Source organism: Macaca nemestrina, chromosome 7, assembly GCF_043159975.1.
Source record: "Macaca nemestrina isolate mMacNem1 chromosome 7, mMacNem.hap1, whole genome shotgun sequence".
Taxonomy (NCBI): Eukaryota; Metazoa; Chordata; class Mammalia; order Primates; family Cercopithecidae; genus Macaca; species Macaca nemestrina.
The window spans coordinates 16,670,055-16,687,204 of record NC_092131.1 but is presented as its reverse complement, the minus strand read 5'-3'; the positions used below and the strand labels follow the sequence as shown (position 1 = coordinate 16,687,204).

At 48.6% G+C, this 17,150-nt stretch overlaps 1 protein-coding gene across 9 annotated transcripts in view; it reads left to right on the top strand.

Annotated features, from left to right (window-relative positions):
• DGLUCY (D-glutamate cyclase) overlaps positions 1 to 17,150 on the top strand; it is a 164,747-nt gene that overhangs the window by 106,748 nt on the left and 40,849 nt on the right. For 7 of the 9 annotated variants that reach the window (XM_011717242.3, XM_071099720.1, XM_071099721.1 and 4 more), the window contains 5 exons: positions 1,549 to 1,702; positions 4,675 to 4,873; positions 8,007 to 8,157; positions 10,547 to 10,669; positions 15,940 to 16,143. In XM_011717242.3, coding sequence (XP_011715544.3) covers positions 1,549 to 1,702; positions 4,675 to 4,873; positions 8,007 to 8,157; positions 10,547 to 10,669; positions 15,940 to 16,143 — 831 coding nt within the window. Of the gene's footprint in view, positions 1 to 1,548; positions 1,703 to 4,674; positions 4,874 to 8,006; positions 8,162 to 8,275; positions 8,365 to 10,546; positions 10,670 to 15,939; positions 16,144 to 17,150 lie in introns of all 9 variants that reach the window. The other 2 variants (XM_011717246.3, XM_071099722.1) reach the window with 2 other exon arrangements.

Sequence of the window (17,150 nt, the reverse complement as noted above, 5' to 3'; positions counted from 1 at the left end):
TTGTATTGCGGCTGAGCTGGCACTCAAATTACAGGACACAGTCCTTTCCACTCTTCCCTCCCCTTTCCTTCTAGTTCTTTCACTCACTGATTTTATAAAAAGGAGAATTTGTCCAATACATTGTTTCATTACCTAGTATTTAATGACACATCACAGACATCTTTTAACATAATCATTACATATTTCTTCTGTAACCATAATTTTAAACATCTACGCAGGATTTCATTGAACAGTAACTTTAGTCCCTGCTTCCTGAACACCGAGGTGCTCAATAACTTACATACATTACCTCCCTGAGGTCTCTTGGAGGTAGGCATGGTTGCTGCCATCTTATAGATGGGGAGGCCGAGGCTAGGACATGCAAAGCCACAGCCCAAGGTCACACAACTGGTCAGAGACAGGATCAGTATTCGAGTGCAGGTGTGTTTATCTCCAAAGCCAAAGGACTTCCATTGCGGAGGAAGGCTGGCTGCCCCCAGAGGAGGCTACAGCATGTAGTAGGATTCATTTCATGGCAATTCATCAAGCTGTAGGTTTGTGTGTGTTTGATTGAAGCGTTACCTACACTTTTTTGAGTGGGGCTCTGCAATTAGCAGGTAGCGAAACCAGCCAGGCCTGTGTCCTTCCCTGCAGGGTGGTGTACACTTTTTTGAGTGTAGGTAATGCTTCAATCAAAATTTACATTAGGCCTGTTGCAGTGGCTCACACCTGTAAGCCCAGCACTCTGGGAGTCCAAGACAGGCAGATCACTTGAGCCCAGGCATTTAAGATCAGCCTGGCCACTGTAGTGAAACCCCATCTCTACTAAAAATACAAAAATTAGCTGGGCACAGTGGTGCATGCCTATGGTCCCAGCTACTTGGGAGGCTGAGGCATGAGAATCACTTGAACCCGGGAGGCAGAGTTTGCAATGAGCCAAGATTAAGCCACTGCACTCCAGCATGGGTGACAAAGCCAGACTCTGTCTCTAAAAAAAAAAAAAAAGAAAGAAAAAAAAGAATTCCATTGGAAGTTGGGTATGGTGATGTGTACCTGTATTTCCAGCTACTTGGCAGGCTGAAGCGGGAGGGTCACTTGAGCCCAGGAATTCAAGGCCAGCCTGAGCAACATAGCAAGACCTTGTCACTTTAAAAAAATCAGAAAGGGGCCAGGCGCAATGGCTCATGCCTGTAATCCCAGCACTTTGGGAGGCCGAGGCGGGTGGATCACCTGAGGTCAGGGGTTCAAGACCAGCCTGGCCAACTTGGACCAGTTGGCCCAACATGGGCCAGCAAATATCCTATGTGTATTTTTAGTCTGTACTAAAAATACAAACAATGAGCTAGGCGTGGTGGCAGATGCCTGTGTTCCCAGCTACTCAGGGGGCTGAGGCAGGAGAATTGCTTGAACCCAGGAGGTGGAGGTTGCAGTGAGCCAAGATTGTACCATTGCACTACAGCCTGGGCAACAAGCGTGAAACTCCGCCTCAAAAAAAAAAAAAAAAAAATCAGAAAGTGTCTGCCAATAAACAGCTGACTATACATTTTCCCCTTCTCCCGCCATACCCAGAGCTCCGACCAGCCAGCCTGGTGGTCCTGCCCAGGTCCCTTGCTCCAGCGTTTGAAAGATTCTGCCAGGCCAACACTGGTCCTCTGCCCCTGCTGGGCCAGAGTGAGCCAGAAAAGTGGATGCTGCCCGCTCAAGGTGCTGTCTCAGAGACCAGGTAAAAAGCTTGGGTTACTGTGAGTTAAAGCTTGGGAGTGTCCAGGTGCTGTAGCCAGGTGTCTCTGTTATCCGGGACCTCTCTGTCCAACCTCAGGGACCTTCACAGTGCCTGGCACAGAACCTCACTCATGACTGTTGCTCAGGAACGAGCTGCCCTCCCCACTGTTCTGACCCCTTCCCCATCACCTGGCCCCTGCGCTGGCTAAGATCTGTGGGATCATGGAGAAAGTCCAGCCCTGGAGAAATCCCACTGACTCCACCATCTGTCCACTTCATCGCCCAAGCCAGAAACCCGCCTGCACAGGATTAGGAAGAAAATAAAAAATACTTGCATTACCAGGACCCAGAGACAGATTTTGTGTCTATTCTCCCAGGCTTTTAAACTAGAACCTGTCTAGCAAATGGCTCCACTGATTCTGGGTCGGTGTACCTCTCCCGCAAGTCTACCTTTCGTATGGCACCAGCACAGACTGGCATCTTCCCTGGCCTAGCCCGAGTCTCATCCTTCTTTCCCCTACCCTGTCATCGTCTGCTCTCCTAGCAGAGTGACTTTTTCTAATGCTAAACCGGATCTGTGGCTCTCTTCTTAAAACCCCTTCAGACTGGGTGCCGTGGTTCATGCCTATAATCCCAGTACTTTGGGAGGCTGAGGCAGGAGGATGGCTTGAGCCCAGGAGTTTGAGACCAGCCTGGGCAACATAGGGAAGACCTGGTCTCTACAAAATTTTATTTATTTATTTATTTATTTTTTGAGACAGAGTCTCGCTCTGTCGCCCAGGCTGGAGTGCAGTGACCGGATCTCAGCTCACTGCAAGCTCCGCCTCCCGGGTTCACGCCATTCTCCTGCCTCAACCTCCCGAGTAGCTGGGACTACAGGCGCCCGCCACCTCGCCCGGCTAGTTTTTTGTATTTTTTAGTAGAGACGGGGTTTCACCGTGTTAGCCAGGATGGTCTCGATCTCCTGACCTCATGATCCGTGCGTCTCGGCCTCCCAAAGTGCTGGGATTACAGCCTTGAGCCACCGCACCCGGCCCAAAATTTTTTAAAAAAATTAACCGGGCATAGCGGTGCACACCTGTGGTCCCAGCTACTCGGGAGGCTGAGGAGGATTGCTTGAGACCAGGAGGTTGAGGTTGCAGTGAGCTGAGATCATGTCACTGCACTCCAGCCTGGGCAACAGCTCAAGATCCTGTCTCAAAAAAAAAAAAAAAAAAAAAAAAAAAAAATATATATATATATATATATATATATATATATATATATATATATATATATATAAAATAAAATAAAATTCGTCAGCATCTTCTTATGGCTTGGACCTCAGCCTGATCTCAAGATCCATGGTGACCTGGTCCCAGCTCAGTTTCTCCCCTGACCCCTGACACTCCAGTCATCCCCAACCAGCTCCCGAGACAGAAAGCTCCCCAGGAACTTTCTGTCATGATCATTTTAGGATGGGAAGGTCCTTTGGAGACCCCATCTGGGTCCACGATTGTGCCTTTACATTTTTCCCTGGTGCCTCCTGTGCTGCCAGCTTGGAGACTCCTAGAGCAGATCGCCCAGTGGGCTTCCACGTGCCGCTTCCTCTGCCTGGGTGTGCCTTCTTCCTTGCCCAACTAGCAAACTCCTATTCATGCCTCAAGACCCAGCACCTAACTCCTTTGTGGAAGAGAATTGATTTCCCCCTTCTCTGTGTCACGCTACCCAGACTGTTGACATTCACTGCTGTGTATTGCCAGTATCTGTTTTCAATGAAGTCTCACCTATCAATGTAGGATTATGAGCTCTTTAAACACTGGGATGGGCCAGGCACGGTGGCTCACGCCTCTAATCCCAGCACTTTGGAAGGCCAAGGAGGGCAGATCACCTGAGATGAGGAATTCGAGACCAGCATGGCCAACATGGTGAAACCCTGTCTCTACTAAAAATACAAAAATGAGCCAGGCATGGTGGCGCGGGCCTATAATCTCAGCTACTCGGGAGGCTGAGGTGGGAGAATCACTTGAACCTGGGAGGCGGAGGTTGCAGTGAGCCAAGATCACGCCATTGCACTCCAGGCTGGGCTACAGAGCGAGACTCCATCTCAAAAAATCAAAAAAACATTAAAAAAAAAAAGACTGGGATGGTGTCCTCCATTACTCTAGCCCCATCACCTAGCATGTGCCTGACATGGAGGCATGGCTCAGTAAAAGAGTTTGGAGTGAGTAAAGAATAAGCTTGTAACCAAAGAAGGCTTTGAGCCCTACAGAAGAGTTTCCTCTAAGGGAAGAGAAAGGCGTCACCCACTGCTGGCACTGAGACGTTCCCCAAGACACATGTTCTCTGTTCCCTTGGGCTACTGGCCCTATCTCCATAGCAGAGAGGGCACCATTTACTTTTCTTCTTCTTTTTTTTTTGAGACAGTCTCACTCTGTTGCCCAGGTTGGAGTGCAGTGGCGCGATCTCGGCTTACTGCAACCTCCACCTCCCAGTTTCAAGCGATTCTCCTGCCTCAGCCTCCTGAGTAGCTGGGATGTGCAGCTGTGTGCCACCGTGCCTGGCTAATTTTTGTACTTTTAGTATAGACGGGGTTTCACCATGTTGCCCAGTCTCGTCTTGAACTCCAGAGCTCAAGTGACCTTCCCGCCTCGGACTCCCAAAGTGCTGGGATTACAGGCATGAGCCACTGTTCCCGGCCACCATTTGCTTTTCTTGGTGGTTTGGCTTGTCTTGGATTGCGGGTATAGGAGACACACTGGGTGGGAGGTGGGGGTGTGCTCTATACATGCTGATTTAATCGTTTCTGATCTGAGGACATTTGAAGGATGCCAACAAGGCCCCCTGCTGAAAACTATGCTCCCTACCCAGGTGCCAGGGCTGGAAATTTCAGCACTAGACATCCTCTTCTCTCTCCACCGTCCTTCTATAGTGTAGTATCAGGGGCCACAGTGAGGGTCTGGGGCCCTGCCAGCTTTCCCCTTGTGTCTACAGGATGGACCGTCCCCAGTTCTGGAAATACGAGTTCGGTGCCTGCACCGGCAGCCTGGCTTCGCTGGAGCGGTACTCAGAGCAGCTGAAGGACATGGTGGCCTTCCTCTTGGGCTGCAGCTTCTCCCTGGAGGAGGCCTTGGAGAAAGCAGGGCTCCCCAGAAGAGACCCAGCAGGTCACAGCCAGGCGGCTGCATACAAGGTAGGGACACAGCCCACAACCCACAAGGGCAGAATGGCCTGAAAATGCAGATCAACTTACATCTTCCTGGGGCAGAGAGAACACGGGCACGGGAGGTAGAAAACCTAAGCTCCAGCCCCAGCTCAGCCACTTTCTAGCTGTGCAGCCCAGGAGAAATGATCGATCTCTTTGAGCCAGCTTTGGTCCCACGCACCTCTGGGACCGCCGTGAGCACCCAGTGTGGTCCTTCTTCGTGGTTCAGTGCCGTAAACCAAACCCGCTTGGGATTTCTCTGGCTCCTTTAACTTCAGGCACCTCAGCAAGATTTTTATGAATCCTCCCTGGCTCGGGTGAGCCTCAGCCACGGGGAATGAGCCTGGCTCTGTCAATACCCAGGGATTTGTGGCAGAGCCTCGGCCAGGCAGTTCCTCCTGGGTTAGGTCTCTGTCCAGAAAGCCGGGTCATGTTCCTGGCCGGAGGTTGCCTCTGGCAGTCACAAACACAGCACAGCCAGCCTCTCTGGGACGTGCCTGCTGTGCCTCTTCCAGCCCTTACTTGTCAAGGTGAGTGCACTCGATTCCCTGGTTCCACAGACCCTTCCTGGACATCTGTTGGTGAAGTCTGAGAGTTCGCTGTGCTCCAGCGGTGGTCAGCCAGCATAAACAGCCAGGCTCCAGGTTTCTTTATTTATGGAGGACTTGGATCAGAGATTTTGTCTTGGACTCTGGGACATTTATTAAAATGTCTTGGTTTGGGCTCCTGCCAGAGAGGCCCCAGCTGCCTCTGATCAGAAACAAAGCTACCCATAGTCTGTGCTGCCCTCATGGGTGAAGTGTGTGCCCGAGCGGTTCTCTTGAAGCTAGGGAAGGGTGGGGATGGGACCCCAGCGGCTGGCGGGCACCCACGGCAGGCTCTGGCTCTGGAACACACCGCTCTTTGTAGGAGGTGGGAGCTGAGAGGGCGCCATGGCTCCACATGCAGATTCTCATTTTAGATGAGGAAACCGAGGTCTAAAGAGAGAAAAGGACTTGCCCAAGCCCCAAAGCTCGATGGGAACCCGGAACTCCTGGCTCCCATCTGTACAATGTCAATAGCAGAGATGTGACAACTAAATGATGCTTTGCAGTCACAGGGTCTGCTGATATGGAAGCTATTTGTTGCCTACAAAGGTACAAGTAAGTGCCCATAGTAAGTGCTCAACACGGCCTCACTGACCCCGATGCTTATCAAATAACTTTCAGTCTAATATCGACCCCTCTGCCCGTGGGCTCCAGGGAGAGATGGCCAGGCAGCCATCTGGGATTCCACTGGCCACCCCCAGACAGAATGTGTCTCAGCCTTGGGGAGCACTGCCTGGGTCTACCAGTGGCTCCAGCACGTCCCCTCTCCTGGGTGCTATTATGCAGACACTGCTGGCAGGCACCCTGAGGTTCCATCCTGCTGCCGCCAGGGTGGTGATAGCAAGCTCTTTAGGTGGTGGCCAAGACTTCACAGTGGATTACAGTCCTGGCCATGTCCTAAATCTTTCATAAGCTCTATTGCAGGCACCAGAAACCATTCAGAAGGTGGGGTAGGGGAGCGAAACACCAATGAAAGTCACACCGATCAAAGCAGGCAACATCTGTTAAGGCAGGAGGAACCAGGCCATGCTCCCTGGGGTCTGGGGACAGGCTTGTCGCTGGTGTGGATTCAGAAGGCAGAGTGGACATCAGCTCCTACTGTGATGTTCTCCGTTGCCTCCCTCTGCCCCTGATTCACCAGAGGCTGTTTACCTGTGGTCCACGACCCTTGCAGTCCCTGGAGAAATTCAGAGCCTCCATGATATTGGATAGAAAAAAAAGTACGTTTTTCTTTTCCCTCTCTCCCTCCCTCCCTCCCTCCCTCCCTCCCTCTCTCTCTCCCTTCTTTATTTTATTTTATTTTTGACAGTCCTTGCTCAGTTGCTCAGGCTGGAGTGGAACAGTGACACAATCACAGCTCAATGCAGCCTCAACCTCCTGGGCTCAAGAGATCCTCCCATTTCAGCCTCCTGAATAGCTGGGACTACAGGCATGCGCCAGCATACCCAATTAATTTATGGGGTTTTTTTCTGTTTGTTTGTTTGTTTTTTTGGTAGAGATGGGGTTTCGCTGTATTGTCCAGGCTGGTCTTGAACTTCTGGGCTCAAGCGATCCAACCTTCTTGGCCTCCCAAAGTGCTGGTATTACAGACACGGACCACTGTGCCCAGCCTCATTTTTATTTTCATAACCTCAACCCACATTTAGCATTTCCTTCAATTATGAATGTAGGCAGCAAACGGCTGTCGTATCAGCAGACCCTGTGACTTCATGGCTGGCAACGGAAATCAGATATCTTCATATCACATTAGAGTTCTTCCTGATGTCTCAAAAATAGCCTATATGCTGATCACTACTTCAAAGTTACAATGATAGTCGAACTGGCATCTTGTTTCTTAGGCTGCTACTGAGGAAGCATGCATATTGTCTCACATTTTTCCTTTTTTTTTTTTCTTTGAGATGGAGTCTTGCTCTGTCACCCAGGCTGGAGTGCAGTGGTGTGATCTCGACTCACTGCAACCTCTGCCTCCTGGGTTCAAGCAATTCTCCTGCCTCAGCCTCCTGAGTAGCTGGGACTACAGATGCATGCCACTATGCCTAGCGAACTTTTGTGTTTTTGGTAGAGACGGGGTTTCACCATGCTGGCCAGGCTGGTCTCGAACTCCTGACCTCGTGATCTGCCCACCTCGGCCTCCCAAGTGCTGGGATTACAGCTGTGAGCCACCGTGCCTGGCCACATTTTTCTATTACTTGATAACTGTGCTTGCAGGATAATTGGTTTCCTTTGGAATCCTGTGCATTTTCTTGTATACAGTTAAAAGCATTACTTTGACCAGGGGTCCACAGCTGTTCTAGTCTACCAAAGGGGTCCGTGGCACACAAAAAGTTAAGATTCCCTATTTTAAACCAGTAATTAGCAGCAAACTCCCCCTCTCTATGTCACATAAAAATAGAAGCTAATTTCTATAACAGCTACTCCTCCTTCATTTAGCTGCCTTGAACTCTTGGTGCTCAGAGCTTGGATCTGTGCTAATTCCATTTTTTAACATTTTCACTTGATTTTTTTTTTTTTTTTTTTTTTTTTTTTTTGGTCAGACAACAGTGCCTTGTGTTACCCATGCTGGCTTCTGCTGCCCTCTGGTGGTCACAATGAGGCCCATTCCCAAGGACAAGCTGGAAAGGCTGGTGCGGGCCTGCTGCTCCCTAGGGGGTGAGCAGGGGCAACCTGTTCACATCGGGGACCCAGGTCAGTGTCTCTCGCTCCTGCCCATGATCCTGACAGCCTCTCTTGGAGTTGGGCCTGAGGAGCAGACAAGAGCTTGCCATGCTCCTGAGCTCCCACGGCTTGTCTTTCTTTTTACCAGGGGTCTCCAGGGGCAAAGCCCTGAACAAGGCTCAAAGGCTCCGGCAGCTGTCTCGGGGCTGGGCTTACAGATGCCCCTCAGGTTTAAAGGTGCCACCCTTGGCAGAATAGCCAGTCTCACTGTGGTGTAAGTTTACATATATCATATCCTCTTGGGTTTTTACGGAGGCTTAATATATATAGGAAAAAAAAAATATATATATATATATATATATATAATGAATATATATTGGGTTTTGTCCACAATTCCTGGCTCATAGCTCCTAAAATTCTTGGAACTTCCAAAATGCTATATTTTGTCTGATAGGTTCAGGGTGGGGCTGGTCACCAGAAAGACTAAGGTAGGATTAGAGGGTTGGGACTTTCAGCTCCACCCCTCCCCCCAACCTCCAGGGAGGAAAGAGGGGCTGAAGGTTAAGCTGATTACCCACAGCTGATGGTTTAATCAATCATGCTCATGTAATGAAGCCTCCGTAAAACCCCAAGAGGATAGGCTTCAGCGAGCTTCTACATAGCTGAACACATGTAGGTTCCTAGAGGGTGGTGCCCAGGGAGGGCACGGAAGCTCCACACTCCTTCCCCTACACCTCGCCCTGGGCATCTCTTTATCTGTATCCTTTGCAATATCCTTTTATTTTATTTTATTTATTGTTGAGACACAGTTTCCCTCTGTCGCCCAGGCTGGAGTTCAGTGTTACAATCTCAGCTTACTGCAACCTCCGTCTCCTGGGTTCAAGTGATTCTCCTGCTTCAGCCTCCCAGGTAGCTGGGATTACAGGCGCCCACTACCACGTCTGGCTAATTTTTATACTTTTAGTAGAGATGGGGTTTCGCCATCTTGGCCAGGCTGGTCTTGAACTCCTGGCCTCAAGTGGTCTGCCCATCTTGGCCTCCCAAAGTGCTGGGACTACAGGTATGGGCCACCGCACCCTGCCTGCAATGTCCTTAATAACAAACTGGTAAACATAAGTAAATGTTTCCTCAAGGTCTGCGAGCTGCTCCAGCAAATTAATCAAACTCAAAGAGTTTGGGTTTCATCAAACCCAAAGAGGGTTAATCAAACTGGAGGCCAGTTGGTCAGAAGTTCTGCAGTACCAGACTTGCAACTGGTGTCTGTAGGGGGGTGGCCTTGGGGACTGAGCCCTCAACCCGTGGGTTCTGATGCTATCTCCAGGTGGAATGGAATTGGAGGGAACCCAGCTGGTGCCTCCTGCTTGATGGTGGGGAGAAACCCCCACAAATTTGATCACAGGAGTTTTCTGTGTTGGTGACTGTTATTGTGGTGTGAGAGCAGAGGAAACACACCATTTAAATAGAGTTTTTTTTTTCTCTACACACTCACCCACTGGGGAGATCTTTGATAAATGTAAAGCTCCTATGAACTTCCAGTGAATCTGGGGTTGGGGGAAGCCAAGGGTGGCAGCAGGGCTCTTTATCCAGAGATTTGAGCTCGAAGCAACGTCTAATCTGGGCTGCTATTCATTGGTATATTTGGGTAGGAGATGGCTTTGTTCCAAATGTTAATTTGAGCTGAAATCCATTGATCCCCAGCATATTAACTCAATCTGACAGTGAGTGAATAGATCCAACATGAAGAGCCAATATCAAGAAGCTGTGCAGGCCTCTTAGAGGGCCTGATGAGAGTTTGAGACTGGGCCTTGGATGAGGGTCCAAGTTTGGTATACCTGAACTTGCTCAGCTGCATAACCAACAACATTAGACAGAACCCACCCTTTTGTGAAAACGCAGTCAGCACTTGCTAGCTTCATCACATGAGGGTGATTGCAGAGCCGCCCACCAGGATGGTGTCTGCTGAGGAGTTTTATCATTAGTGGGGATGGATTGGGCCCAGCACCTCCATCTTTGCTGTCTTCAGGATTAGGTTGCTGCTGGTAGTCAAGCAGCTGAGGTTAGGTGCATGAGATGTGACCCAGCCTGGACCAAGGTCAACCCCCCAAGGCTGGCTTTGGTAGCAGCCTGCATGCACAATGAGAGTACTAGGCTCAACGCACCCAAGGATCCTTCCAGTAATCATCCGTGAAGTTTGAAATTCTGTGTTCTGAAACCAGCACTCCACATGGACTGTAAATTATGGAGAACCCCGAGTTGTCAAAGCCTCAATCCCTATTCTCCTTCACCTCTTCCTCAAATACCATTTACAATAATCTTGCAATTTGAGTTTCTGTTTTAGAGAAAGAACCATAAACTACTCAACCAGTTCTAATTGGATGCTGCCTGCTGAGGGAATTACATTTTCCTTTTCCATCTGCAGAACTGTTGGGAATCAAAGAGCTTTCCAAACCTGCCTACGGGGATGCCGTGGTGTGTTCCCCAGGGGAGGTTCCAGTGTTCTGGCCTTCTCCACTGACCAGTCTCGGAGCTCTCAGCAGCTGTGGTATGTTGGGGGATACTGGGGCAATCGCTCTGCCCTAGGATGGAGCCCAGTGGGGTCTAGTTCTTGAAAGCATATTCTCGCAGTACAATGATTTAAAAATAAAGCCATAAAACAAAACACAAGGCCGGGCGCGGTGGCTCAAGCCTGTAATCCCAGCACTTTGGGAGGCCGAGGCAGGCGGATCACAAGGTCAGGAGATCGAGACCACAGTGAAACCCCGTCTCTACTAAAAATACAAAAAATTAGCCGGGCGCGGTGGCGGGCGCCTGTAGTCCCAGCTACTCAGGAGGCTGAGGCAGGAGAATGGCGGGAACCCGGGAGGCGGAGCTTGCAGTGAGCCGAGATCGCGCCACTGCACTCCAGCCTGGGCAACAGCGTGAGACTCCGTCTCAAAAAAAAAAAACACACAAAAAAAAACAAAACACAAAACAGAGGCCTATAGCTGCAGTGATTCTCTCTCTGGATTCCTTCTTTTATTTATTTATTTATTTATTTATTTATTTATTTATTTATTAAGACAGAGTCTCACTCTGTTGCCAGGCTAGAGTGCTGTGGTGCAATCTCGGCTCACTGCAACCTCCAACTCCCTGGTTCAAGCGATTCTTCAGTCTCAGCCTCCTCAGTAGCTGGGATTACAGGCATGTGCCACCATGCCTAGCTAATTTTTGTATTTTTATAGGAGACAGGGTTTCACCATGTTGGCCAGGATGATTTCGATCTCCTGACCTCGTGATCCGCCCACCTTGGCCTCCCACAGTGCTGGGATTACAGGTGTGAGTCATCATGCCTGGCCTGGTTTCCTTCTTTTAATCCCAGGGCTGGAGCACTTTGTCTTACAACTCAATTTTTTTGTCGTCGTCGGTTTTTTGGTCTTGTTGAGACACAGTCTCACTCTGTCACCCAGGCTGCAGTGCAGTGGCATGATCTCGGCTCACTGCAACCTCCGTCTCCTGGGCTTAAGCGAGGGAGGCATGCCTCAGCCTCCCAAGTAGCTGGAATTACAGGTGCTTGCCACCACACCTGGCTAATTTTTGTATTTTTAGTAGAGACGAAGTTTTGCCATGTTGGCCACGCTGGTCTCAAACTCCTGGCCTCAAGTGATCCTCCCACCTTGGCCTCCCAAAGTGCTTGGATTACAGGCATGAACCACCGCATCCAGCCTTAAATATGTTTTGATTAAATGTATTTCCTTCCTTCCTTCTTTCCTTCCTTCCTTCCTTCCTTCCTTCCTTTCCTTCCTCTTTCTTCTTTCTCTCTCTCTCTCTCCTTTTCTTTTCTTTTCTTTCTTTCACAGGGCCTCACTGTATTGCCCAGGCTTGAGTTCAGTGGCATCATCATAGCTCACTGCAGCCTCAAACCTCTGCATTGAGACTGTCAAGTGATCCTCCCATCTCAGCCTCCCAGGTAGCTGAGACTACAGGCATACACCATCATACCAAACCAATTTTTAGAATTTTTTTGTAGAGATGGGATCTTGCTACAATGTCCAGGCTGGTCTCAAAGTCCTGGGCTCAAATGATTCTCCTGCCCCAGCCTCCTGAGTCATAGGGATAACAGGCAGGAGCCACTACTTCAGCCATTTTAATTAAACATATATTTTTATCTGCCGAAGCATCCCAGCCCATTCTAGCAGGAAAACTAACCTTTAGCTTGGCTTTTTGAGACATTTTGGAGATTGATGGGGCCTTGAAAACAAAGGTGAAGCCAAGAAATGTAACTAAACAAGTAATTTCCCATGGTATTTGCAAGGTGATTATAAACAAGGCCTGCAGGAGTACATTTTTTCCAAAGCCTAGGTGATATTACAATGAAGAGACACACGAGGGCGCCCTCCCTAGCTCACAGTACTATAGGAAGGGGACAGAAACATGAAAAATAACAGCCATTGCAGACCATGGTCATGGACACTGGAAAATTCTGGCCAGGCCAGCCACACTTGCACTGTAAGCATAGAATCTAGTGTTATTTTAATTTATTTTGAAAGCATTCATGAGAGTTCAGCTATCAGAATGGCCTCATGCGAGGGAAAGATCATCCCTAATGTGGTGAAGAGGCATGGCTGCCAAGATCTACAGGATTCCATTCGTTCGTTTATTTAAGTACATGTGTTGAGAACGTGCTGTGTGCCAGGCATGCACCCAGGCCTCGGGACTACAGTGCTCCGTGAGACAGGATGGAGTCCTCTGGGCGCTCATGGTCTTTTCTGAGTGTGTGTGTGGGCAGTGTGTAGACACATACACTCACGTTTAGTAAACGTCCGCCAGCCCACTGGCCTCACCACTTTCCCACCATCAGCCTTGGCAGGTGCCCTGCAGAGGAGATCTCACTGCCATGGGCACCCCAGCATGTTCCAGCCCTTTAATTCTGACAGCAATAGCACAGTTGATCATAGATGAGAACAAATGACATCAGACAAGGACAACCTTGAAAACCTTGAATCATTCTCAAACTTCCTTTTTTTTTTGAGACAAGGTCTCACTCTGTCACCCAGGCTGAATGCAGTGGCACGATCACAGCGCACTGTAGCCTTGACCTCCTAGACTCAAGCGATCCTCCCACCTTAGCCTCTGGAGTAGCTGGGACTATAGGCATCAGGCATGCACCATAGAGATGGAGTCTCACTGTGTTGCCCAGGCTGGTCTTGAACTCCTGGGCTCAAGCGATCCTCCCACCTCAGCCTCCCAAAGTGCTGGGATTATAGTCATGAGCCACCATGCCTACCTTGAACTTCAATATTTAAACTTCGATTAGCAATATATTATTTGCTGCAGACCTCACAACTGATGGGGACAAAACTGTGTCATGTTCTGAGCTGACTGTTCTGACGTGTAGCTGGCTTTGGAGTGACCAGTTTTAGGTGCCGTTCAAAACACAGACAAGCGATGATTACATTCTTCAGATTCATGACTTCTTTCCCTTACACGTCAAATCGAAAAGTTATGTATCTATCAGATTTTTATTTTGAAGTGCTGGCTGACTCTGGCTTTCTATTAAATATGAAACTTTAAGCCAGGCATGGTGGCTCATGCCTATAATCCCAGCACTTTGGGAGGCTGAGGTGATTGGATCACTTGAGGTCAGGAGTTCAAGACCAGCTTGGCCAACATGGTGAAACCTTGTCTCTACTAAAAATATAAAAATTAGCCAGACGTGGTGGCACACACCTATAATCCCAGCTACTTGGGAGGCTGACACAAGAGAATTGCCGGAACCCTGGAGGCAGAGGTTTGCAGTGAGCTGAGATCGCGCCACTGCACTCCAGCCTGGGTGACAGAGTGAGACTCTGTCTCAAAAAAAAAGAAAAGAAAAGAAAAGAAACTTTATTGTTTCTGTGAAATCCAGTATTTACTCAATTCACATGTGCATTTGTTGAACACCTATTATGTGCAAGGCACTCTGGGATCCTGAGATGCATGAGCAATGGTCGCTCTTCTCCAGGAGCATACAGCTGAGTGGACATGAGTACTCAAGGATGATAATGACACTGAGGAAGGCAGAAGAGGTAAATAGTATGGTATTAAGCACTTAATGAGCCAGGCACAAGAAACTAAGAATGAGTAAGATACTGTGTGATTCAGGCCAGGCTCCATGGCTCATGCCTGTAATCCCAGCACTATGGTAGGCTGAGGCAGGAGGCTTGCTTGAGCCCAGGAGTTTGAGGCTGCAGTGAGCTTTGTTGCACCACTGTACTCCAGCCTGGGCAACAGAGAAAGAGCCTTGTCTCTTTCAAAAATTTATATATGAGGCTGGGCGCAGTGGCTCACGTCTGTAATCCCAGCACTCTGGGAGGCTGAGACAGGAGGATCACCTGAGGTCAGGAGTTCGAGACCAGCCAACCCAACATGGCAAAACCCTGTCTCTACTAAAAATACAAAAATTATCCAGGCATAGTGGCACACGCCTATCATCCCAGCTACTCAGGAGGCTGAGACAGGAGAATTGCTTGAACCCGGGAGGCAGAGGTTGCAGTGAGCCAAGATTGCACCACTGCACTCCAACCTAAGTGATAGAGCAAGGCTCTGTCTCCAAAAAAAAAAAAAAAAGTGTGTGTATATATATATGGTGGATATATATATATACACACACACACACACACAGTGGATACATATATATGGATATATATATATATATGGTGCTTGTTCAATTATGCAAACCATCATTTATTGAGGGCTTACTCTGAAACAAGCACTTTGCTGAACACTTTTAAAAAACTTATTTTTTTTTTACTTTTTTAAACCACATGAGTGTGCTAAACACTTTTTTTTTTTTTTTTAGCACCTGGCCTGCTAAACACTTTTACGTACATTTTCCAGTTTCTTTCTGAAAACAGCCATATGAGGCGTTATCATTGCTTTACAGTCAAAGAAACAGGTTTAAAGAATAAAGTCGGGCCAGTCGTGGTGGCTCATGCCTGTAATCCCAGCATTTTGGGAGGCCAAGGTGGGTGGATCACCTGAGGTGAGGAGTTTGAGACCAGCCTGGATAACATGGTGAAACCCCGTCTCTACCAAAATTAGTACAAAAATTAGTCGGGCATGGTAGCAGGTGCCTGTAATCCCAGCCACTCAGGAGGCTGGGGCGGGATAATCACTTGAACCCAGGAGGTGGAGGTTGCAGTGAGCCGAGATTGTACCACTGCACTCCAGCCTGGGTGACACAGCAAGACTCTGTCTCAAAAAAAAATAAAATAAAATAAAAAAATAAAGTCAATAAAGTCACATCCCAAATTCAAGTATGTTCACAATGCTAAAACCACTTCTTAATAACTATGCTGTAGTGTTTCACATTGCCTGAAATCTAACAAGGAAGAGTCTTTAAAGCATAAAATTAACACAAACGAAAGCAAAATGTAAGTGCCGTAAGGAAAAATAGAAACGATGCTCACAGGGGGTTCCAAATCTAACATTTGCTGGAAAGCAAAGCAAGATGGCGTCATGAGTTTTAAGAATCCAGTAAATACTTCCTGATCGCCATGGGTTAAATTGATGGAATTGCCTAGAGCTCTAGCACAGCTGTGGCTGTCTCTCACTTCTTTTCAACCCATACTCAACTCATCTTTACTTTCCTAGAGATTAGAGGCAGCTGTGTAAATGGAGCTCGATGTAGCCATCAACCAGCTCATTCTGACCTTGGCGCCAACAGGTGGTATAGGGAGTGCTTAGGCTGACCTGATGACCAGGCGCCATCTTGCCTATCAGCAGTGGGCTAGATGAGGGTAGGCTGGACTTGCTGAAGTGGCTGGGCTCAGATCCTCCTGTTGTGTGTTTTAGAGACCCCACTGGCTTTTGCCAGCATCCCAGGCTGCACGGTTATGACTGACCTGAAGGATACAAAGGCTGCAGCTGGTTGTCTCACCCCAGAGAGAATTCCAGAGGTCCATCACATTTCCCAAGATCCTCTGCACTACAGCATCGCGTCAGTGTCCGCTTCTCAGAAGATCAGAGAGCTAGAGTCTGTGATCGGCATAGACCCAGGTAAGAAACAATGCATTTGCACCTGGAGAAACTGACCACTGACATAATTTTCAGTGAAAAAGGCAGGATGCAAAATGTCTCCACAGCATGATTTTTTAAATGTTGGTACTGCATATAAATCTCAAAAGGACTAAAATTAAATACACCAAAATACTGACATTGATGGTCTCTAGGTAGTGCTATTATGAGTGATTTTTTTTTTTTTTTTTTTTTTTTTGAGACAGTGTCTCACTCTATTGCCCAGGCTGGAGTGCAATAGCGTGATCTCGGCTCACTGCAACCTCTGCCTCCTGGGTTCAAGTGATTCTCCTGTCTCAGTCTCCTGAGTAGCTGGGATTACAGGCACGCACCACCACACCCGGCTCATTTTTGTATTTTTAGTAGAGATGGGATTTCACCATGTTGGCCAGGCTGGTCTTGAACTCTTGGCCTCCCAAAGTGCTGGGTTTACAGGCGTGGGCCACTGTGCCCAGCCTTGCTTTCTTTTTTTTGTTTTTTTGGTTTTTTTTTTTTGTTTGTTTGTTTGTTTGAGATGGAGTCTCGCTCTGTCGCCTGGGCTGGAGTGCAGTGGCCAGATCTCAGCTCCCTGAAAGCTCCGCCTCCCGGGTTTACGCCATTCTCCTGCCTCAGCCTCCCGTGTAGCTGGGACTACAGGCGCCCGCCACCATGCCCGGCTAATTTTTTGTATTTTTAGTAGAGACGGGGTTTCACCGTGTTAGCCAGGATGGTCTCAATCTCCTAACCTCGTGATCCGCCCGTCTTGGCCTCCCAAAGTGCTAGGATTACAGGCTTGAGCCACCGCGCCCGGCCCCAGCCTTGCGTTCTTCTTTGTGGCTTTTTCATTTTTTTTTTTTTTTGAGATGGAGTCTCACTTTGTCGCCCAGGCTGGAGTGTGGTGGTACAATCTCAGTTCACTGCAACCTCCACTTCCCAGGTTCAAATGATTCTCCTGCCTCAGCCTCCTGAGTAGCTAGGACTATAGGCACGTGCCACCCCACCCAGCTAAT